The sequence below is a fragment of the Grus americana genome, chromosome 4, assembly GCF_028858705.1.
Source record: "Grus americana isolate bGruAme1 chromosome 4, bGruAme1.mat, whole genome shotgun sequence".
In the NCBI taxonomy this organism is placed as follows: domain Eukaryota; kingdom Metazoa; phylum Chordata; class Aves; order Gruiformes; family Gruidae; genus Grus; species Grus americana.
In genome coordinates, this window is record NC_072855.1 from 74,012,637 (window position 1) to 74,037,040 (window position 24,404).

The 24,404-nt window shown below is 37.2% G+C and overlaps 1 protein-coding gene across 3 annotated transcripts in view; it reads right to left on the bottom strand.

Annotated features, from left to right (window-relative positions):
• The window catches only part of JADE1 (jade family PHD finger 1), a 148,340-nt gene that overhangs the window by 92,597 nt on the left and 31,339 nt on the right, over nt 1-24,404 (bottom strand). Inside the window, exon 1 of one of the 3 annotated variants that reach the window (XM_054825330.1) lies at nt 18,631-18,706. The exons of the other annotated variants lie outside the window; for them this stretch is intronic. Within the exon in view, the coding sequence (XP_054681305.1) occupies nt 18,631-18,691 (61 nt within the window). The 5' untranslated portion in view covers nt 18,692-18,706. Of the gene's footprint in view, nt 1-18,630; nt 18,707-24,404 lie in introns of those variants that run through there. 3 annotated transcript variants of the gene reach the window in all.

A 24,404-nucleotide genomic window follows, 5' to 3' on the forward strand; every position in this document is an offset into this window, starting at 1 on the left:
AAACAGACCTATGAAAAGGCTTCTGAAATGGTCATCTTATTTCATTAGTAAGAAAACTATTTAATTGTCTTTCTTCTCCTCCACAGTTTTTAAATTCACCCTGCACTGCTCAACAAGACAACACGTGCATACACAGTTAAAACAGAAAAGCTAAGCACGTTTCCAAGCTCTGCTACAGCAACTAACTTTACAAACCCAAAACCTAACTCTGTTCATATACTGGAATTCTCTGAAAAAAAAAAAAAAACCTAACTTCAATCTGCACAAGTCTGTAGAAATGCGCAATAAGCTATGCATGCTTGGGTCATACACAAAAAGAAAAGAACATGCAATCAATTTACAAAGCTAAAGAGGATCTTGCTAAGTCAGAAACATTCAAGTGCTTTCAGACATGGAGGAATTTGACCTATAAAATATCATACTGATTTTGGACTTTTATGGAGACATTATCCATACGATTTTGAGCTGAATCAGCTTAAAACCTCCTTAATTATTCTTAAATATTGATGTTTTGAATGTAGCAAAATGCATCCAATTCCTCTCAGTGCCTGTTACCTAGATCCATGTTCCCCTAGACTGACCAAGATTATAAGGAATGATTTCTTGTGCAGCTGAGTGAAATAAGCAGAGACTGCTGCCTTTGGACCACTCTGCAGCACACAGTTTACTAACACAGACACACATATCCTGTCTTCACTGGGGACTAAGCATACTTGGGACCTCTGAAAGTCCTCTTATTTAACAAAATATGGTTCAGGCTTCAATAAGAGCACTGGCCTTGCTGACATGAGGTAGGTTTAAATCAGTGTTAAAGGCTCTAAAGATCCATTACCAGTTCTCTCACTTGCTACTGACTGCACATCACTTAAACATGTTTCTCCCCCTTACATATACAGCTAGCAAGAAGTGGGTATATTCCATATTGCACTTGCTGTAAGCTGTACACACTGGGCACTGAATAGTATGACCAGAAATCTTGCAGGATTTAATTTACAATCTTGCATGTTGTAAGCCCCTTGGGACAGGAAACTCTCATGTTTTATACCTCTATAAAACAACATGCATACCTATGACACTGTATAAATAACTGAGGATCAGATTAAAAACATCTGTAGACACTAGGGCTGATCTATTGTCTTTCTTCCTGCTGTTTCTTCATCATTTTTGATGGCAGACAAGCCATTTCACACAACAGGATTGCTAGTGGTGCTGATGCAGCTACATATAAATCTGTAGCAACATGTTAACAAGAGACCTGATGAAGAGAGACATTAAAATTAATAATAATAATAGTAATAGAAGTAATCTGTCCTTCAGGCATGACCTCCTGACAGGTTACTGTTTGATTTTTGTTTACTTTTTACCAAGACAAGATAGGAAACATGGATGACTCAAAACAGTTTTCGAAATGTGGTAGGAGGCAGTAAGAACAACATTTCTTTGATTCAGAACTAAGTCTGTTGTGATGCAACTTTTCTCTGGCTGCCCAGAATTGTCAAAATCTATTCATCTATTGTAAATTGCTTCTGTGAAAGCAAAAATAATGTACGTTCGCAACATGGTGATAGTCACAGAAGATATAAAGAGATTCACACACTGTGCAAGTATTGAGTACAGAAATAATGCTAAAAGGGAGGCAGACTGTTATTGATACCAAGCAGGGAAGGGAACAACTACATTTCCAAGAGAGAGGCAAAGAAGATTCCTAAATTTAGAACAAAATTCAGAACTGAAGCCAAGATACTGTCACCACCAAAGCTGCATGAACATCTCACAGAAAATCCTTCAACAGTGTTAAACTCAGCTCCTTTAGGTTTAGAAGAGGGAAACAAAATCAATTCCCTTCACGTGAATCTTCTCTGTGTCCTTCAAATCACTATATAAAAATTAAAACACTTTTCTCTCTGCCCAGCTATATACTTTTCTAAATTGATTATAAGCCTTTCACTTTGACTCTACAGTCAAACTTTTGGCAGCCAGTCACACGGTAGATCTGCCGAATCGAGTGAGCCTGGTATGGTTTTGCAGTACATCTCAGGCTGCTTTCACAAAAGACAAGCCTTAATTAAAAGTCACTGCATCTAATAAGAAATTTCCCTTTCGCAGTGAGGAATTAAGAACCATTTGAAAGATAGAGGAAAACGCCCTAAGCGTGAAAGTGTATGAAAAATGTTTTCTTCAAAATTAGATGATCCAAAGATATCCAGTCAGATCATTTCACATGCCAGTGCTTCCCTCCACCTTTCCATTTTATTCTCTCAGATCTGTCCATACTTAATCTCATCCATTTTCCTTTCTCCTTCCAGCAAGTAAATGATGTAGTGATGATACCTTCTACAGTTGTATTCAAAAGCAGGCCGTTTTCTATTTAACTTTTACCACTCTTTTTCCAACAAACACTTTGAAACCTAAAAAGAAAAAAAAAAGTTATGGAGCAGAACTCTTCTCCCTCTACTCTTCTGGGAAGACAGGTGGGCCCATACAAACGTATATATGAAGATGTACACATAGAATCCACATAGCTTTCAAACGTAGAGTATGTGAAGTGTTTGCATTGATATGATTTTTGTCTTTCATGTCACAAGTCTGGATACCAGACACTTACATTCTGCAAAGAAGACGGGACCCTCAGTTTGATCAGGACATTCACTTACTAAATATCTCCCCAAAACACTGAGATTGTCTAAAAATGAAATTAGAATGTGATCAAACTGTACTCCTGCCTGCTTTACAACCAGAGGGTGCCAGGCCAGCTTGCTAGTAAGGGCTTAGCAGGTGTAAGACATCTGTTGCAGCTGGAAGCATTTCATATGCTGCTGCATGGCTGCAGGTATACTTAAACCCATCTTCCTAAACCTCCTCCCTGTGCCCAGGAAGGGATCAACAAGAAAAGTAAGTCAGAATCTTAGATAGTATATTGCTTACTGTAAGAGATTTTTATTAAAACACATGAACTGCAACAATAAAGCATCTTAATGGTTAAGGACAGAATCGGGTTACTACTTGCACCAGCCATAAGGATAGCATCTCTGTTATATTGTTCCTGCTGCTGCGTAACTTCAGTAACTGAAGAAGGAAAGAGTAATGAAGACAATTGAGTAGCTTTGAAAACATCAAAATCCAAGAGAATCCTAAATTCTAATCCCACAGCACAACAGAACCTTTCCAGCTACATACAGCGCTGCAGCATTTACTAAAATCAGATTGTGCTTTTAAAATGTAGTTCATATTGGGAGTACTATATATTTGGAAGAATTGCAGGGCATTAACTCTAGGCCTACTAGGCTCTATGGATTCATCCTAGATGTGCTGCTGGTTTGCTCATATACCATTTTGTTTCTTTTTCAAAACCTAGAGAAAAGAAAGCTCACAATTTAGAATAAAATTCTCAAGAATGCCTGAAACAGTTCACACGAACAGTTCAGCTGTTCTGTAACAAAGCCTTATTTATAAAATGCATAAGTTTCTCTTTGGAAGTCAGAAATTCAAACAAATAGATTTTGAATTGTCCTTTTTTTAGGACTTTGAGATTTATTTCAATGAGCAGCACAAGCATGTGTTCATTCATTCAGACTGACAGTATCAGATCCATTTCTTTTATCTTACTCTAGAGTTTAGGGGCTCTTCCTTCATTGCATGAAGTTAAAATCCTTCACACTTTTTTTTTTTTTTTTGAACACACTATGAAGAAGAACAGCAGCTGTGAAGTTCTTGGCCAAAATCAGAAGCCGTTCCTACTAGACTTGGACAGTGGCAGGGGGAAACAAAATGGAACACCACCATCCCACATACACACAACCCCTCACATACACACACCCCAACAAAGCTATTTTATGTCAAAAGATAAATAAAAATAAAACTATTACCAAAAATCAAGTGAGTTTTTCCAGAAAACTACTTAGGAGAGAAGAGTGAAAGCATATTTGGGTTAGGGGGCACTTACAGAAGTATTGAGCATTCATTTCAACCTTCTGTTACCCTGAAGAAGAATTATTTTTGTTTTGACTAATATAGTAATGCAAGTGAAGGCTGAAAAAAAACATTAAATCAGTCTTTCTCGGTCCTTTAAGAGCACTTAGAAATTTTCTGGTTTGCTTCCTATTCTGAAGGTAATCAACTCTAAAAATCCTCTCTTAAATCAAGCTTTTCAGCTAGGTCTTCTTCTTAGCACTTGCCTACAGTTCTGTCCCAAATAAGAGAGGAAAGAAGAAAAATGAGAATTTTGTATACTCTTTCAAAATTATCTTCCCTATCATTTCCCTATTACTCATTTAGAAAGAGCTTCTCAACCAGATCTTCAAGTAACTCAGACCAGTTAAGCATTTGCATTCATTCATTCGTACATCCAAAGACCAATGGAGCTATAGTCACCTAAAACAGCTGAAAAATCCAACTCCCTGTGCCTTTACCTTTGAAGTTCTTGATAAAGGAATCCTTTTAACACACAGAGGACTTGAGGTATGGAATTATTGCTAAATCACTTCCCTTTTGTCTTGGTGCTTCAGCAAACCAGCTCTACCCTGCATTATGTCAGTGTTTTCTGTCATCTTGTCATCCTTCATGTGACTTGACATATATCATCTGCTTGCATTATTTACCCAGGAATGCAAGGCAAAAAGTTTAGCTGGTGAAAGGTTTCTGCATTTTCTAGAACAGCAAAAGGCTGTGTAATAAGCAGAGAAAACAAACCAAAAAGTATCCTAAGGATGAGTTTCATTTCCCTCAGACAAAATACATAATCATTCCCATTCTACATTTCTAGAGTTTAAACATACAAAATGCCACAAAAATGCATAGAAAACTTTAACACATACTCACTATTAGCAATAAATGATGAAAAACATCTGCATATGAGGGTACATGACATGAAACACAAGGAGTCATGTAAACAATGCTCTATGATTTATCCTAATACTGGGAATTGCAGGATTGAAGGCTTTTAAATCATATGGCCTCTAGCAACAGCCCTGTTGCCTGGGAAGTAAACACACATGTAAATGTTTTTTGATAAAGGCATGATACGGCCTGTGTCATAAAACAAGCCTTCTTTTTGCATCGCTATGTCACAAAATATGTTTATATTCTTCACAGCTATACACAGGTAAAGTTACAAAGGCTTTGATAGTTTCAGCCCTGCTTGTACTGGTAATTTACGTGGCCCATTTGTGTGTCTAAATTTACCTACCAACTTCCAGAACACAAAGAAAGGTAGACATCAAAACTTTAGTGAGAATATAAGTATTTCCCAATGAATCATTTCTACAAAAGGAGCGTAATATGCTCTTTGAGATACAGATCTGTCTTTATTTTCTCTTGTGTGATATGTAGTGTGAAGCTATCAACAATAAATCTTAAGAGGGGAAAATAAGTAAACATAGCAGTTGATTCAATTTCAGTTTTACCCTCTGTACTGTCAGCAAAGGAAGAGGGAATTCTTGGATATAGAGTGGCAACATTTGAGGGAGACATAACAGTACTACAAAATAAGGATAGAACAAGTAAGAGCAAAGGCTTGATGCCACCCAGTTCCTTCGTGCTTCACAGTTAAGGAGACTGCAACTGCTCAGCTGCAATTTAGCCACGGAGCAGAGACTGGTAGACTTGCACAGAGTGATAATTGCCAGGATCTTTAATGACAAGCTGCCACATAAAACATAGGACAACATAAACGGAAGTATCACAAACTAACAAAGTAGTACTGAAGATGAGTAGCCAACCCACTAGCACGAAAAATAATTGGCAAGATGAAAAGATATTCGCATGTACTGCAAGCATATGGGAAGGAGAGGTGAGTACAACTGCCTGGGTTTATGGCTTTCGATTGGAAATACAACATCCTGATTAGCAGTATTGTATCATTGTCTACAATGTGTCACATTTTATTTAATGCTAAGTCTAGTCCAAATTTTGCAGCTTCTAGATCCCAAAACAGTTTTAAGCCATCATCTTTAAAGGTAAGGAGGATGCCCCAACTTCCACAAAAGGGTGACAATGAGTAGTTTTGGAAGATCTAAAAATATCCTGTTTCTTTCACACTCTATCAGGACTGAAATGTTGGACTTGAGAACCACTCTTCACTAGGTCAGGAAGATCATCGATTCCTACTATAGCAGCACTGCTTCCTAAAACAAAGGCACATGAGCTTTCCTCTTGAGTTTTGGTGTGGATATGAGTCTCTACCCAAAGAGTTTCACCTGGAAGGAAACAGCTCAGAAGCCACATTAAGAAGAAAACCATGCCTGAATTAGTGACACATTCTGGTCGAGAACAAGTGGATTTTTAACGTGGGTTATTTATTGAAAGAGTTTTAAAGGTCCAAATTGTGAAACTGTCTCTGTTTATGTGCTGTGTTGAAGAAAGTCAGACTTGGCACATGTTTCTCATTAACTGCACTAAAGCAGCTCAGTTTCCCTAGAAATCCCCAGTTTCTCCTCTGCAATAGGGTAATCTAGAAGGCCCCTAATTTTAGCTCTTCAGTCTGAAAGGGTAGCACATACATAAGTAGTGCTGAGTGAATGCTGCTGAAATGTCTATGATTATGTGGAACGCTAAAGCAAATTGGCTTTCTTGGCATATACAACATCATTAAAATCTTCAGAATAATGTCTAAAAGCAAGGAAGTCTCATAGATATTTGTATAATGCATTTCACACATGAAGCATTTATAGAGCTATCTTAAACATCTGTCAGTGCAGTCAAGCGACACTGTGTTCTCAAGATCCCAGTCACATAACTCGTTTCAAACTGGTCATAGCAAAAAGCTAGCCCCTCTGCAACCCCAGGTGGTGTCTATGCACAAAGTATAGGCCAATGTTTGCACATGTGCAGAATAACCCTAGAATCTGGACACAAACAATTTTTTTAATTTGTTATTACTTATGAACAGGAAGAAGTAGAATGGGCCAAATACATTACATAGTTTATCTAGCACTGGTTGTAACAAAAATCATATTTAGAAAAAGTAGTGCTGTATGCTTTCCTCTGATTTTCTCATTTTGAGGCAGATTAAATCACTTTTGAACTGTTTGCGTGTTTGTTGAGAACAGCTTTCAAGATGAGGTAATTAAAGGAAACCTATCAATTTAGTATATATTTTCAAGTTAATAATGTTGACATACTGTTCAAATAAACCTCCAATTTACTACAATCTGTTTTTAGACAAGCCCTCCATTTTAACCTCCAAATGGAAGGAAAACTAAGTGACTTTCTTCATCTCACTTAATAGAGAACATATGTTCAAAGATAATACTGTAGGCTGGTTCTGAGAAGCTGTTCTTCCTCTGACAGAGATGCAGTGAGCTTGCATAGTAACACTGATACATAATGGAAGTACACATTGCCATAAGTCTAGTGCACTGTAGAGGTCACTTCAGAAAAAAAAGAGACCGCTGATTCGAGAAGCACATACACACACACAAACACAAGCACCCTGGCCACAGGTGAAAAAAGAACCTGGTGTACCTCCTGTCAGCTGGAAGGGTCATAACTAAGAGCAACCTCAATCCTAAAAAATTTTTTGGAGGGTGGGGAGTGGTAGTGAAGGGACAGAAGGAAGGGGTCTCTACCATCATAAAGCAGAAGCAGCAGCTCTGAAACTGTTTTAAATCTTTGCATTACAAACTCTCTGGAATAATTTTAGATGGAAGTGCTACAGTAATATTGACAGTAACTTTCATTTATTTTATAAACATTTATGTAAACCATATTTGGTTTTGTAACTTGCACAAAGTTACGTCATTGTCACCTGCTTCTTCAGGTCTCAACTTTTTAATCTACAAAAGAAGGTTAATTCACCTGCCAAGGCTATTGTGCTTGATGCTGGAAAAGCAAGTAATAAAACTCACATTCCTTGAATCCCAGTCAATTCTTTGATTTGTTAGACCGTGCCTCTAAACAAGCCAACATTTTAAATTGTATCTAAAAACAAATCAAAGCTACTTCATTCTGTTGTGCTCAATGCCACGCCATCACATCACGAGGATGGGGGCCAAGTACGATCACTTGCATCTAGTAATAAAAGAAAAACAAAGATCCATCACCAGACATTATTAACATTTAGTTGCAGATTTATCCGATCCTACAAAGCCATGCCACATCAAGTCTTTCAAGTTCATACCTAATCAAACGATGACAAGAATCACTGAACAATTCTTCAGTATGCTTTGGCACACCCCGTTATAGCCACTTGCCTTAAACCCAGAAAGTATAAGTTGTCTTAGCAGCAAGAAGCAACAAAACTGCATGGTTAGAAACTGGCCACGTGAGAAACATGAAAGCGACATCCTCCATTTGTTCTGTGCAAGTCGTTCAGCTCACAAGAACGCATTCGAAAGTTATGTGTTAGGGGAGAGGAATCCTACCCAGAAGGATACAGCTAACACATCCTAGACCTTCCTCTCAAAGTCACCACTTAGAGCCAAACCCTTTATCAGTTCAGAATTGGTTGGATCTTCAGCTGATAGCCAGCACCAGCTGCGCAGATATCCCAAATCCTGAATGCCTGGAACAAGCAAGGATAAGCTGATCATCACAGAGTCACAGGCTGAACAACCTAACATTCACCTAGCCATTCAGAGGGTCAAAAAACAACAAGAAAACCTGTACACACACACCACAAACAAAAGTCTGTAGGCAAAGATTTTGCAAATAAGCTTTTAATTGGGAATGGTGAAGCTATCCTTAAATCTTGGGATTCTTGGGCATAAATCCACATTACATATAGCTTGGGTCTTGCTTTTACCTCAAGAACAAAGTAAAACACTCGCAGCAGTAGTGAAAAACCATTCTTTGGTAAGCCCTTGATACTGGTCAACTTATCAGGGGATGAGGCATTATTACTACAGTGGGCACTGCAGTTCTTTCTCTGCCTCATCAATTCTCTCAAGACATTGTTCAGTCTGTGACAGAGTTGTGGTAAAGAAGCATTTACTGTTTTAATTTGTTTACTTTTAAAAGACCATCATCCATTTCCTTACTTATACACATGAACAAAATCCTGAATTTGAGTGGGGATTTTTGTTGGGTTTTTTGGGTGTTGGGGGTTTTTTTAAATGTAGAGAGTATCCCAGGAAGGGTTGCATATGTTGTTGACAGAAGCCCCACCTTAAACTGCAGCTAGCTTTAGGAGTGACTATGGTTCAGATTTCAAAAGTAAAGGTGACAATTCAACCTGCAGTGCCTAAGTCTACACTTAGATGCCAAATTATGGACATAAATGTCTAAATAAATGGTTTGGTTTACAAGACACCCAAACATTTGCTGGCCAAGGAACATCCTAACATGTGCACCCCCAGGTAGATACTTTAAATGGTTCTATTATCAGAAATCCTTGTGCAGACCACTTCCACTTAATATAGTGGTAGCTGCTGCAGATCACCAACTAATAAGCCTGAATAATTACCAGTGGTCTGTCTTTAAATCATGGGGCATTTACTGGAAGAAGTGATTTTCTGCACAGCCTACCAGTCTCTGAAAACGACAGAAAAGGAGTGTGATTTAAGTCAACCATGAGAAGTGGTTTTGGTTTTAATTAAGTTTGGGATGAAAAATAAATAGTCCTACAACAAAACACAGCAATTGAGCTTTCCTTGCAAGAAAGAACTAAGTTTACAAAACAGTATGAGGAGAAATAGCTTTTTGCTCAATAGTTCAGTAATTTAGACATTCATACAGGTTCAAAACCTTTCTTTGCCCAAGATCCGAACCCAAGCCCCTGGTCTTCTGTTGCTGCTGTTGTCATACATGACCTAAACATTTATCGAGACACAAAGAACAACAACATATTCACCATTAGGGAATCCTTGGCATGGATGCCACAAGACAGGGGACACTTCAGATGCATTTAACTTGTATTTGAAACACAGGCCTGAGCCAGAGCCCAAGATTTCTTCAGTATTTTTACACAATCTCTTGCTCCAGTACAGAGTTGGTGCTCATTGCAGATCATGTCAAAGGAGTAAGCTTAACCTCATGCCTACCCCTCACGCAGGAATAACCAAAGCTGCAGTCTATATGAATTGTGCCTACTCAGACCAATTCCTCAGCAACATAAATTTTGATGCTTCAAGTGACAGCATATGACAGACAAGCAATCCTGAGCTCCCTCTGAGTAAAACAGAGGTTCAGAAATGAAGCAGCCAGAATGCTTCATTCTACCTTCCTAGGTAAACATTTTAAACAGCTTCCTGAAAGGTTACAACCTAAAATGCAGAAACTGGACCACAGAAATGCAAGCTTGATGAATAGCAGTTCACAAAAAAAGCTCATCTACATATTACAACAGGCACTTGTGGATTTTCAAAAGTCTTGCTATACTTTTATGTCATGTTATTTTTTTCATGTGCACGCATATTACAAAATAATTTGAAGTGTAAGGTGTTTTAGTCTGCCCTATTGCTTGGAAATCCTCACAGATCAGGGTACAAGAAGTCATCTGCGCTCAGAACCAAAGCCTGGCACATCAAGGTGTGGAGGAGATTAACTGTAGCATCAGAACATAAGCAGAAGTTTCTGCCATCAGGATGACTTATTAAGGAATGAATCTGTAAGCCTCAGCTGGTTTGTCATAGACATTTCTTCAAAAATACAAAACTATGTACCATTAAGCCACAGCCCAAAGAGTTCAACAAACATGAAACCTTAATACATGCGGAAGTCAGAGTAATTGTTAAATTTTGCATAAATGCAACCAAAAAAATCGCAGGCCAGCTTAAAATAAAATTGCCATAAACCACCTTACATTTTTCTAACTCAAAAGACAATTTAAGTTTTTTTCTCATCCATTTGAGAGAGATTCTTGTTTCAGCAGAACTGTTTACAGTCTGTCCCTATAAAATGGATCAGCCTGACATCTGTAGATTTTACACAGCTCAAGGCAAACAAGGTTAGGAGTAAGAGAGAAACTTAGCCAGCTTTGTCTGCCACTGTATGCAAGTTGAAAAGCTATTTATTCAGTTGTTCTAGTTCTGAAGTAATATTTTAAAGTTTGTAGAGAATAAAATCCTGGGCAGTCAGCAATTCAGCTGTAGATGTTTTATGCTTAAGTCCTTGTCTATATTCTACCCCCAAAATAAAGTGAGCAACAGAAAGCGCGAAGCAAGCTGTAAGCAAACAGTAATCTGTCTGCAGAAGTTAGGTGTAGACAAGCACCATCTCCATTATCAGGAGGACTAAACAGGTATTTTTGAGTCCTTTGCATTCACAGACAGGTCCCAGGTCACTCTTATTGCCAGAGTCAAATGTTCCCAGGGTCCAGGAGCTTCCCATTCTGGACCCTGCTCTCCTTGTACTAAGTCCAGCAAGTTTCAGACCATTGTTCAAAATACTCTTTTTACAAAATGGTACGATGCTAAGTGCAGAGACTGGAAGAGTACTTTAGAGAGAATCAAGAGTGCTGATGTTTCACAAAGCACTCTTTCCATTGTTTTCTGGATACCTTACTATATCAGAATTACCATCTGAAGTTTAAATAAGTTAATAAAATAAGATGTTAAGGATGTTTATTACCATTTATAATAGTAAAAATTGTGAAATTAAAAAACCAAAACAGCAGTCTTTGAAGACCTGGGGCCCAATGCTTACAGATATGTGTTCAAGCATACCATATTTTATATTTGGTAGTTAAAATGGAAATTAAGATACTCCAGAAGAGAAACAGAGTACACATATAGCTGGTATTCAGATTTAAAAGTGCCAATATAATGGGAAACAGCACATTTTCCAAATGCTGTTTACATCTTAATATCATCATCTTTTAGCTGACCATTAGGAACTACTCAAACATATTAAAGTTTGCAATACTCTTTTGAAAGCTGATTAATGGTTATTATTAGGAATTATCCATATAGCTCATTCCAACATTTGCCAGAAAAAACCCCCACTTTACAACATTTTCATTTTAAAAACTAACAACATCAGGAATAAATTATAAGCTTTAGCTCATGTGACCTTATCCTGCATTGCTGCATGATACCAAAATGGACATAATTCTCCCCATCCCCTCTGCACTGTCTATTAAAGCAAAGCTGCTGGGTCAGCCAGCTGCAGGCTACTCTGACTTAGAGACCCAGCAAAAACTCACTTCCTCTTGGAATAAGTCCCTCTTGCCTTTCTCATTTTAACAGTCCCAATGTAATCACAAGGTTATTCTCGATTCTTAAATCAAGATTTGGCCCCTTGACATTTTGAGTCATGCTAAGTAGTCCATTTGTCTTTAACAAGATTACCCCTTGATTATCTTTTTGGAAGGCAACTGATCAATCAATACTAATGAATTCATTTAGACAAAGGATCTAGTATCCAAATGTATGTATTCAAAATTGAATTTCACATTTACCTTTAAGTTCTTAAATATTTTTAGCAAGGGATCTATGGAAGTGAATAGTTTATTAGGTGCCAATAGCTTCATTACAAAATATTAATCACCTTTATGGTTTCTTTATACTAGTGCCTCTAGTAAAACTGATTTGAAATATGGACAGCAGAATTAGAAAAGAGTGATTTCCCACAGCTTTAGCACTCACAACTGGATTCTCTCAAGTCTACAAAAGCACTAATCTGGCAGAAGTAATCAGGGCATTCATACCACTGCTGCCACCTACGGATTATCTGATAACTAACGAGAGTTGAACTGACACTACCACATTTTCCTAATGAGAGTACTGATAGATAGGTGGGTAGGAGAGATGGATTGTATTTTCATGAAGCTCATAGAAATCGAGTAGCTTAAAGATCGATCTCCATTGTCAGCTCTGGCTGAAATTAATCAATGGCTTCAAAAGTTGTTAGTAGAGGCACAAACACAAAGAGATTACACTCTTAGTCTCATTTCCTAAAGAAACAAGGCTTGCAATGTTCAGTTTATTATCACATACACACCTGCCAAACAGGCTTCATCTATTAGATTATTGTCACATCACACTGCAACATTTTTCAAATTGTACTTTAGGAGAAACTTAGAACCTTGTCAAATGAATCTGGCCTAGTAACAAATCTTACCAGGCCCTATTCAGCAAAACCAGCCAACTATTGAATTCCTTACTCTAAGGGATTTCATTTTTTACTCAAAACACTGCAGACTGACTGTCCTGCAAACACTTACAGTTTCCCCCTCAGTTGACAGATGCCTCATAGATGACCATGTGGTTGTTATCCTAGGGCAAATCTTATTCCAGGCAGGCAAACTGGCTTTTTCAGATGCCTCAACTTCAAACACCTTTAAAAAAAAAACAAAAAACAAAACCCAAAAAAACCCACAAACCAAAAAACACTAAATAAAGGAAACCACAAGTTATGTGAAAGTGTTACTAGTATGAAAGTAGCACATGCCTAATTAACTGAAGTAAAATGAACCAGATACTGACAACAGCTGGGTACTGCTGCAGAAAGAATGGTAGCAGGTAGAATGTAGTGACACATGACTTAACAGATACTTCTCAGGTGTTAGATGCAGTTGTTCTTAAAGACATTAAAATATCTTTTTCTGAAGTTTCTCGTCTCAAGCTCCTCTCTTTAGAATTTGAACACCTCAGTAACCATTTCTTTCTATCCTAAGCCCAGATTCTCTGGCATATTGTACTTGGAACCATTACATTCCTGTATCAGTAGTATTATCCCGTTTCTGAAAACTATCCACATCCACTTAGCGCAGTTTTAATTTAATAAACACAAGAATCAAGTCCTGAGTCTGAAAAACATCCTTTTTCATTTAGGACTCTTAGTTGTACTAGTCCCTTATGCCTTTCTTCTTGCTTTCCTCCTTTTAAACACATTCATGGTATTTCTCTGAGCCCTAGAAGGCTGTCTTCTCTGTAAGCTGCAAAGCAGCTTTCAGTTCTGTGGAAAGCTGTGAAGCTTGCTGGCAGCAGTGTCCGGCATCCCCAGGCATTGCCTGGGGCCACACAGTCCCATACCCTGAAGTACGAGGCAGATGAGTCTCAGAGAGCCTTTTCACTGAGTTTCCCCTGCACTATTTTGAACTGTGTGACCAGACTCATTTTAGCATATTTCTGAGGGCTGCTTGGGAAGTCTGACATTTACTAAGCTCCCGGTGCACTGCGGTTTCAATTAGTTTATTTCCCTTTCTCCAACCAACAGCAGCTAATCTTCTGGCTAACCAGCCTCAGAATCTCAGGTAAACTTCACCCAGCCCTGTCCTGAAGAAACTACTTCATGTCTTAGCCATGAAAGAAAGCTTCAGCAGACTCAAATTTAGTCTTGCTACTGATGGTACTGTAGCTATTTGTTAGTGATATATTTCATGAGGTCAGCATAACTCAGCATAATGTACTCCTAAATATATTTAATATTGATTTCCTTCACTTAACTAGCAAAGTAATGTTGGACAGACCGCCAAAATATTAATTTGTTTTCCAGGCATTTTTCTCTTCCTAAGGTTGATTGCAACATAAAGATTAAGAAAATGTTATCTATCATCTCTAAAAATGTATTCTACATCCAGGTGTTCTACTGTTTCTGCCTCCTGGTATCCTCTGTCACTTTATTCACACTATAAAACCTGGCTCTGAGCTCCTTACAGCTATTTGCTTCAGCATTAAACTCTCTATTCAGCATTTGCCTTTCCTTTCAGGTGCTGCCAGTGAAGAATCTACTCCTCCTTGGTGGCAGGCCAAATCAGTCCTCATCCAATTGACTGTGAGGACGTTTTAAGCTCAGAACTGCTTTCCTCAAATACTTACAGAAGTGTTTTTCCCAGGAAACCTTATCATTAATTTCATAGTTTTTGGCTAAAACATGTCAGCGAGCATCTGTTCACAAGCCCGCACAAAACACACTCCCTATTTTATACAGATGGTATTATATTCTTTTTATCAGCCTTTGTATAAGATTACACATTTTCATCAAGTTTCAACAAAATGTTGAAGTAAACTGACCAATGTATTTCAACATCTCCCAGACACAACAGCAGCATAACTGGGAAGAATCTTCCCTACAAAACATCCTGATTCACATGTCCCTTACAAGCCAGCTTTAAGGTTTGCCAAGTTTCCCATAAGACTACATTACACAGTACCAAAAAAACCCAATCAAACCAACCCACAGGCACATATTATTTCTTTCATCGCACAGGGGAACTCCAAAATGGAAAGGGATCATTTGGAAACAGTAACACTAGCATGCAGACTTTTCTTTAAATATCATCACAAACATTACTTATTTGTGAGTACTGAAGATAACATTCTAAGAATTCAGGAAACACAGATGATACCAAACTAACAGTAATTTCAATTTTGATGCTCTTCATGCATGTAATGTTTTCTGTACCATGTGGTGTGTTAACATAAAACATGAACTAGAAATACAGAGTCGGCGCTACCAAATCAGCTTTCTGAAACATTCCCTTTTACTTTCTCAAGTATATATTGCTAGTTGCATGCTAAATTATGTATTTTCAATATCAACTAGGAGTTTTCTCTCCTTGTTTACTGATTCCAATATATTTAATTAGTCGCATTGATAGAGATTTGCCTGCATAGGAAGCGTGGATTGAGATGTGTTCTTAACGAGAACAGAATAAGCTTCCAAAGCTCTGTAATAAATTGTTCTGAAAGCACACTCTGCTTTTCCCCAAATGTCTATCCTTTACCGCTTCCCAGTCTCTTTTAACTGCCCTCTCCTTCCATCTTATAGCTTACTCTTAAATATTTCTAAAATGATCTCCTAGTAAAAAAAGCACAGTCTAATATTTCACAGGTGCACTCATGCTCTCTAGGGTAAATGTCTCACCCTGTCATCACCATGGTCAACACATTCCTCACAATCACATTATCAGCTGCTTGTGTTGTTTCTGTCCTTATGGGGTGGGTTGGGAACGCACAGAACTGCCGTGTGAAAGATTTCCAGGTGCAAGGTTATAGCTGTGCATCTGTTTTTCTTCTCATGAGAGTTTTTTTTGTCCAATCTTTATAGGATTTCCATGTGCTCTTATTATGTTATCACTAGCATATGAAATATACACAGCCTTGTAAAAGCGGACTAAATACTATGCAGAGTGAAAGCAACACTAGATTACAAGATTAAGGTGATTTTACCAGGGTTTCGTTAATATAAACACTATAAATAAATCAGTATAATAATAGTGAAATATGGACTATCCTGCATTCTCAGCTATCCTTCACTCTTTTAACTTTCAGTTACTTATCTCCAAACCTCCTTTTACCTAAAACCTGAGAGCTATCTTTCTTACAGAACATCACTGTAAGAGGCAATCAGCACTTAAACAACTCTACAGATGGATTGCCAAATAATTTCTAACACCAGTGCCAATTCTAAGTTTCATTTAAAAAAAAAAAAAAAAAGCTCATCCCTCCAGAACTTTAGTGACAGTTGGGTCCACATCTGGTCTTTGCACCTTTATACAAGATGGGAAACAAACATCTACTCATTACTGAACTTTAAGGATTTACTGCATTCAAATGTGCATTTTTTCCAGAAATGTCAGACTTAAAGTCTGGAAAACTGGAAACACTGTAATGCTTTCAAGGAAGACATGACCTTGCAAGCAGTGATTCTTATTTTCCATAGCTACATTATCTGGGTATATTAGGGTTTTGCTTTGTCTACAAAATTGTTAAGCATTTTCACAAGAATTTTTCTGATTATATATAAACTTTATCATCTCAGGAGACACTATACCCAAAAGACATCCTGTGGTTCACCCACTCAGTATCCCTATCTATGCAGATAGACAGCTCTTCTACATCTGACTCCAAGACTGCATGTTCCCTGGAAGCTGAGAAGAGTTTGAACTATCCCAAAGCACACTACCAGCAGAAGATTAATAATATTCTAGATTACAGCTGAATAAGGGAGAATGGCACTGCAAGTACAGATGCAATCCTAGGTTAAATCTGTTTATACAGATTTATACAGAAGGTTAAGACTGAAATCTTGAAGTTTTTAGAAAAGGAAAAAAATTGATTCTAAATTAACAGCACTATATTTATGTACCTCTTTTATTATGTACCCTTTTTCTTTTCAAACTCTATGCATTTTGCTCATTGCAAATGAAAGGGATTTTTGTTCCATATGAGCCTACTTTTAAAGGGTTCCTTCCCATCAATTTCATGAGCATCTCAACAGCACTAACTGCAGGTTTCTATGGCTAAATAGATAAGAGGAAATTTAAAAAAAAAATTATTAGGCTTTGTCACTGAGCTTTTATAGAACTTGTCCCACTTATAACATGGTTTGTTTAATGAAATTTTCTTAGTTCTTCACTGTGTGAGGTAGGCGAGTATAGTGCATTGGCCTTCTTTACAATCTCCAAGCACTTACGTTTTCCAGAATTCATTCACATACTGAAGTTGAAAGGTGAAGATTCTGAAATTATCTCACAAGCAGACCAGAATTTCTACTGCATATCAGAAAAAATAATCAAATTCTTTTGGAAAGTCAGTGCACACTTGAAAATCTCTCCAGTGAATATAGTAGGCAAGCTTAAGATTTATTTGTAGGTAGCAATCCTTGCATCTCTTGTCACTCAACTAACCAGCACATGCATTTTTAGTAGCTGTTATGTTACAAAACAAGACTCAATTAGAATTAGATCATGCCAAAATTGGAGTCCAGAAGATTTACATTCTGCCAGATTGCATACAATACTCTTGTTACAGCTAACATACAAGCCAAGTTCCAATGAATACATTCTTATAAAATGTTTTTAAAGTCTATAACATTAACCCTGCTTTGGATTTCAGACTCTGTTAGTGATCCCTGACAAATATCTTGCTGTTACAATATCAGTTGTGCTACATTCAGAGTAGACTATAAGGTCATATTTTCACTACGGTTTAGAGGAAAACTTGTAGGAAGCCATAGCCACAGAAGAGGAACAGAACAGATATGCTCAGAGAGGCCTATTTTCTCCCAGGGCTGATACAGCTTGATCAATACTCAGTATCACTAAAGAAGATATTTGAACTTACGAAAAATAGTAGGATAAAATAGCCAAACTTTAAAAAATATTTAAATGCAATTATTAAGGTTTTACATTTTGAATTTTAACTACAAAGACATTTTGAAGAGTTGTCAATATTAGAATAATTTGAAACCAAAGAGTATAAGGGACTACATTCTTAAAGGAAATATTTTTAATAATAAAACTTACTAATTTAGTTGCAAATTAAAAACAATGTAAAATAAAAGTACTGTAAACCTAGAAAGAACATGTTCTATGTATAAGAAGAATATTACAATAAAGTAGTTGAACATTTACATGCAAAATTGAAATTAACCTCAACACGGGACTTTTGAATAGCTTTCCAAAGCACATCTAAGTAATATTAAAATCCACTTTCTATCTTCAATGGATACAAGCCATTAGAGAACAATTTCTTGCAATATACTTACAAGCTAAATCTCTTAGAGAATAATTTTGTTCACTTTGCCTACATTTCACCATCAGAGTAATGAACCTGAGATCTAACAAGAAGCACAGTAACAGCTAGGTGACACTAGTTTAGTTCTTCCCCTTGTTAAAGAGTTTTGCTAGTCAGTTGTGTAACACTTTGCTTTCTTACCAAGAACAATTTTACTTTCACACAAAATAATTTACTACCTTCTGAAGAAAAAAATTAGATCTCACATTGCACTGTTTTGCACCAAACTAACCTATGTAAATTTTTAAGTTGTCCAGGGGAGACTTCTGTAATCCATCCTTTGGAGATCCCATTGAGTAGATCAGGGATTCTGAAAAAAAACCAAACAAAAGGCCAAGCCTGTCCTCTAGAAAACTTTAAACAAAGCTAAGCAACACACTAATCACATGGAGGGAAAGGGGAAAAAGACCTAGCCAAGTGGCCTCTGAAGCCAGCCAATAAGACAAGGACACAGCAGCAGCTGGGCCATTAGGGTTTTGATCTTTCTCACCTGCACTGAGCTGGAGACACTCTCTGAGAAAGGCTGTGGGTTTAGGGAAAGGACTAGGATAGGTTAGAAATAGTTTCTAGATAAGGTATCATAAAATGAAGTTGTTCTGTTTGGCTGAGAGCAGGTTGTGGTTTAGTGAACAGGCTCCTTGATTAATTAGACTGGAAGGGGTCAAGTTCTCTGAAGTATGGGACAGGGCCTCAGCAGGCAGATATGCTCCCTGACAGAAGGTTTGAGCTGGGTTATGAGCTTGCTCTAAGAGTATAAGCTTTGGGACTCTGCTCTCTGTGGGCCCAAATCTTAGTGGGAGTTTTGCTGGGTTACAGCAAACCCAGGTAAGGGGCTTTTCCAGTGGGATATACCATCATCACTTTACAAGATCTGAAAGTTCATGTGCTAGATTTAGAAGTGACGATGAGAAAGATGTTTCTTCTAGGAAGCAGTGCATGCCTGTGGTAAGTTGGAGAGACTAATTTGGAGGTAAAGGACTAGGTGACAGTGGAAATATTTCATCAAACAAAACATCCATTGTAACCTTTGTTCTAATCCTCATGGGAAGCACGGTCTGGAGGTACTCAAGCTCTTTCTGAGTTGAAATAAAGGTTTTGGGGACACAATGTGATGCTGTGTTTTTGTACCTGTACTGCACTATTATCTTTTTATGGGACATCTTCTGTTATCAGGGTCTTCTATTCCATCAAGATCCCTCTGGATGGCATCCCTTCCTTCCAGTGTGTCAACCACATCACACAGCTTGGTGTTATCAGCAAACTTGCTGAGGGTTCACTCAATCCCACTGCTTTATAAACCTCTTGCACTATCAGTAAGGCAATTTTATGAACCAGCATAACCCCAACTAATATCTCAACATTATGATTAATTTTGAAAGAGAAAAAAAATTTGTTTCTTCATCTTTTCACTGTTAAGCAGGCAAACACCCACTTGTTGCAAAACAATTTTATAGTGAATCGCTTTCATAAAACAAAATAGTATAGTATGCTACCTGTAAATCTAAGTTATAAATCTAAGCCTATCCTGTGCTTAAGCACTTCAGTCAAAAGAAAATATGGCTTTGGCATATTTGTGCATTTCAGAATCTGTCTGTATTTTATAACCGCAAATGCCTGACTCTAACTGTCTCCCAAGTTCCATATGCTTAGTTGTACTATTCTGGGCTAATGCAAAAAAATGGGTTAGTCACCAAGAAAAGAATCCCAATGTAGAACATCCAATTCTAAAAGTTATGATTGATACAAAAAGACTCTCACAACCAAAAGGAACAGAAAATCAGCTGTTACACTTTTTAAGAAAATCTATTGCTACTAAAATTTTATATGTTACTGAATAGATTGCTGGGAAGGATTCATTGTTGATCTTTCACAGCAGAGAACATTTTTTTCTCCAGCTTCTTTTTTTTTAATTATAAAAATTCCCATCTACCAATTACAGCAGGGAATTATTCCATAAACTCAGTATATTTAGCTTAGATTTTGGGTAACAATTATAATCTTAAATAGCTTGTGAGAGTTTTGCCTCAGGTAGAGTTAGAAAGAGTTTTGCTCTCATCAATGGGAGGGGACTATGGCTTCACCACTTGCAGAAGTGCCCAGGGCACCAGCCAGTGCTGGTATGAATAAGAAACTTCTATGTATAGAGGACCTAGCAAGTCTATAGGCAAGCACTATATTAGCGATGAGTCTGTAGAGGACAAGGAAAGGGGCAATGGTATTAAAGCTACATTTGGAAGGCACAACATTATTCTAAGAAGTTAGTATTTTCCTGGCTACTTAGTGTAAAAAAAAAAAAGACAGGGATGCTATTCATCTGTCCACAGTTTATCTTCTTTTTATATGGGTTACAAAATAACTAGCAGATTCCTCCTTCTTGGCATAATTCAGGAAGTTCAGGTTCTGCTGCTAGAACCATACAAAATTTAATTTAATTCTGAAAATCACCAACATGTCTAAAATGCTCCTTGTTTCAGGCAGTCCATTAAAGATATTGCCAGCTACTATCTGACAGTGAAAATAACAGGCTGACAATTAACTAAGCACCCCAGAGTTTAGACTGTTTAGGAAAAATTGAAGACATTTTAATAAAGCAAGCTTCTCCTGAAACTTTAAAAAAAATCCCATCTAATTTACCAAATGGTAAGGTGTCTGAAACACCCACTGAATAGATCTTTACTTTTTGACGCCCCCCCACTAAACAGGATGTTATACATGCTAATTCTGTTTAAGTCTGTGCAGATATGAGAGGAAGACTACTGTTTTATGAGCAAATGTAACTCCAGCAATGCGGAGTTCCAAGTATCTGACCAGAAAATGTTGACACTGGATTCGATCAACCACAAACAGTAATGCTCCACAGTTGAGGGGGGAAAAACTGGGGGAAAACATTCACAAAAGCCATCCATGATTCTCTCACAAACTGTCAGACACAGCAAGTTTTCCACAGACCAAAGGAGTTGTAAATCTATTGCTCTTTCCTGGGTGCTCTGAGATTTATGTAGAATGTGGAAGAGCCACTGGAGATCAGGGTAGATCAGTAGTGGACTCCGTACCTCCAATCAGTTGTTGAGATGTGTTGTTTGTGGGCATGGTAGGAAAACGGATTCGGTTTGAAACTATTTTATCAAATTGCTGTTCATATCTATTTCCAGCCGTTGCAGAACTCTCAGCTTCCTTCTTTCAGGCTTTCTGCTTCATCTCTCCAACACCTACCACCCCTTTGAGAAGCTCATGCTGTACTATGCAAAAGCTGTTTAAACATTGTTTATTGACATACAGCACCTTAGACCCACAGAAATTCCTGATGGACACAGTCAGGAGATTATAGTGTTGAAATAGCCAAAAAGGCTGTTTTTTACAAAGGGAGTAAGAATATAAAAGCATTAGACTTGTAGAACCATATTGTGATGATCCCACATAAGTAAGAAAATGGTGGATGCACAAGAAATCTACCTTTTCACAACATAGAAGGGCTTGTGACAGCCATGATCTCTGCAATCTGGGAGTGCGGAGATTTGGCCACAAACTGCAAGTCACCAAAAAAAGGAAGCAGAAGGTGTTATGATCATAATTCAGTCAGTCTCTGCTTCAAAGCAAGGTTGAAGAATGAGAAGGAGGAGAAATCTACTACATCCTTACTACATGATAGAATATGCCTCAGAGAAGTGCAGACACTTCTATGAATGTATTAGGCACAATCTCTTTGGTACAGAGATTTCCTTTTCAAGGGAGTGTAGCTCGTCACTGCCTCCTGTGAAATATTATTAGAATAAATGTCCAGGACAGATCATAACATTTTTCACAAGACAGAATCACAATGTGAAAGCATATAGCTTCCTCAGTTGTCAAGTATTTGTTGTTAACAGAGACAACACCAAGCACTGTGTGGTAAAATTAGCTGTAATGAAGAAGTATATGAAACTGTATCCCTTAGAAATGGGTATCTTGTATTTCTATTGAAATAAGACATGTCATATGTAAATTCGCAATTACTTATACTAGTGGTAAAATCATGTCAGACCTGTAAAAGTGAAAAGCCTTAATGTCTGAAATAAGTCCTGTTTTATTCTCATGACTTACAAGTCACACGTACGTGCAAGCACAGAGGTTCTGAGATCAATTCTGAGAGTGTATCTGTAGCTTTTGTCAAAGTTAGGATGAACTTTAATGGTGAGATTACACAATGCCAATGCTCTAATTCCACAAAGCCCTGAAGTACATGCTGAAAATCAAATACGAGTTTTGCACAGTGGAATAAATTTATACATGTACTTACACTTAGGTGTGTACTTTAGGGCTTTGTTGAATAGAGGCCTAGATATTTTAGCTTATTGGAGAAACTTTTTATTTCAGCAAATCACTAGTAAGAACTTTATCTGAACAGATTCTTTAAACTTTTCTATATGTGGGATATACTTGTATATATATCTATATATAGACAGATATTTTCCTTGTCTTAAGTATGACAGGAATATGAAATATTGTCCTGTCAAGCTATATTCTAAATTAATTTCTTATGACTACCATAAGACTATTATTGAAGTTGAAGACGTTTCAAGAGGAAAACATATGCGTTAAAAGAAAATATCAGGAAATAATAATCTTTCAATTAAAAATAGTGAAGTATTGCTCTCTTGAGGAGAATGTCAAGATTCAGTGACTCAAAGGGTATGTATTGATGTATTAAAGCAAAACTACCTAAAGTAAATCGTTGACCAATCACATATAACAAAGACCTACATAAACAATTTGTAATTATTGCAGGGAGCGCCACTAAAATGGAAATCCATAAAAACAGTGTGTCTGAAATGTTTCACTGAATCTGCATATTTACTGTCTTTTAATGATCTTTGAATAACATGTGTAGTTTGCACCTAAAAATCACATATTTATGTCTATAAATATAATTTAATTACTACCTTTGCACTTCCCATCTTAGCTACATAGAAAAATGGAAAATCACCATAGAAAATATATATATACAGATAGATTAATTTCATTGTACTCGCTGTTAACACCTGTAGGTTAGTTTCTCCGCTGATACAGATTGGTATAGTTCCACTAATTTAAAGAGAAATATGTTTTTGCCAGCTGAGGAGCTAGCCTTGTTCTTTTTGTTTCATTTTGTTTCAATAACCAGATGGAGGCAATTTAAAAATACAGATATGAGACTTCTTAGAGAAATTATTAACATTGCATTATAACATATTTGGGTTTTTTAAACTAAACTGTAAAATCTGGCATGGAAGTAATTAGACTTCAGACTTAGAGTTAACTCACTAGTTTTAGGCATTGCAACAGATAGCTCTTTCAACATAAATTCCCCTTTCACCTCAGCCATTCAGAAATCTCCTTCATATAGTGAAGTGTTCCCTACAACCTTTGTTGTCACAGCTTAGTTTCTGTTCCTCTCCAGCTGAAGTAACAGTTAACGTCTGGATTGTACTGTGGCTGCATTGTCCTCACAAGATAGAAATTCTTGGATAAAGCAGGAAAAGCTCAAAACTATTCTCAATAGTGACGGAGGAACTAATAACTCAAGGAACATGACATTTTTATTAAGCACCATGGTCTAAGTTTCTTCAGGAACCAGCTTTAATAATTTGGTTGTACATTGCTCTGAAGGGATTAATATTATTTACTTATAAGCATGGCTTGGAGCAGGACTGCTAACACATCCTGTACTCCTTCATCAGCACTGCATCTGATTTTGGCTACATATAACTCAGAAGAATCATCACAGAGTGATTTCCCAACTATCTATGTGCCTCCAAGCACACGCAAGGGAAAACTCTACCAAACATAAAAAATGGCCTTTAATATCACAGTACATCTTTTGAGATGCTTCCCTAAACTAATTCAGAAAAGCAGATGAGCATTTCTGTCTGTTTGTTCAGAAAATTATAGCAAATTCTACATCATTGTATATAAGAAGATCAAACTGGGACTTCAGTATTAATCACTGCTGTCCATATAGATTTTACTTTTTATTCTCCATGTTTTGTT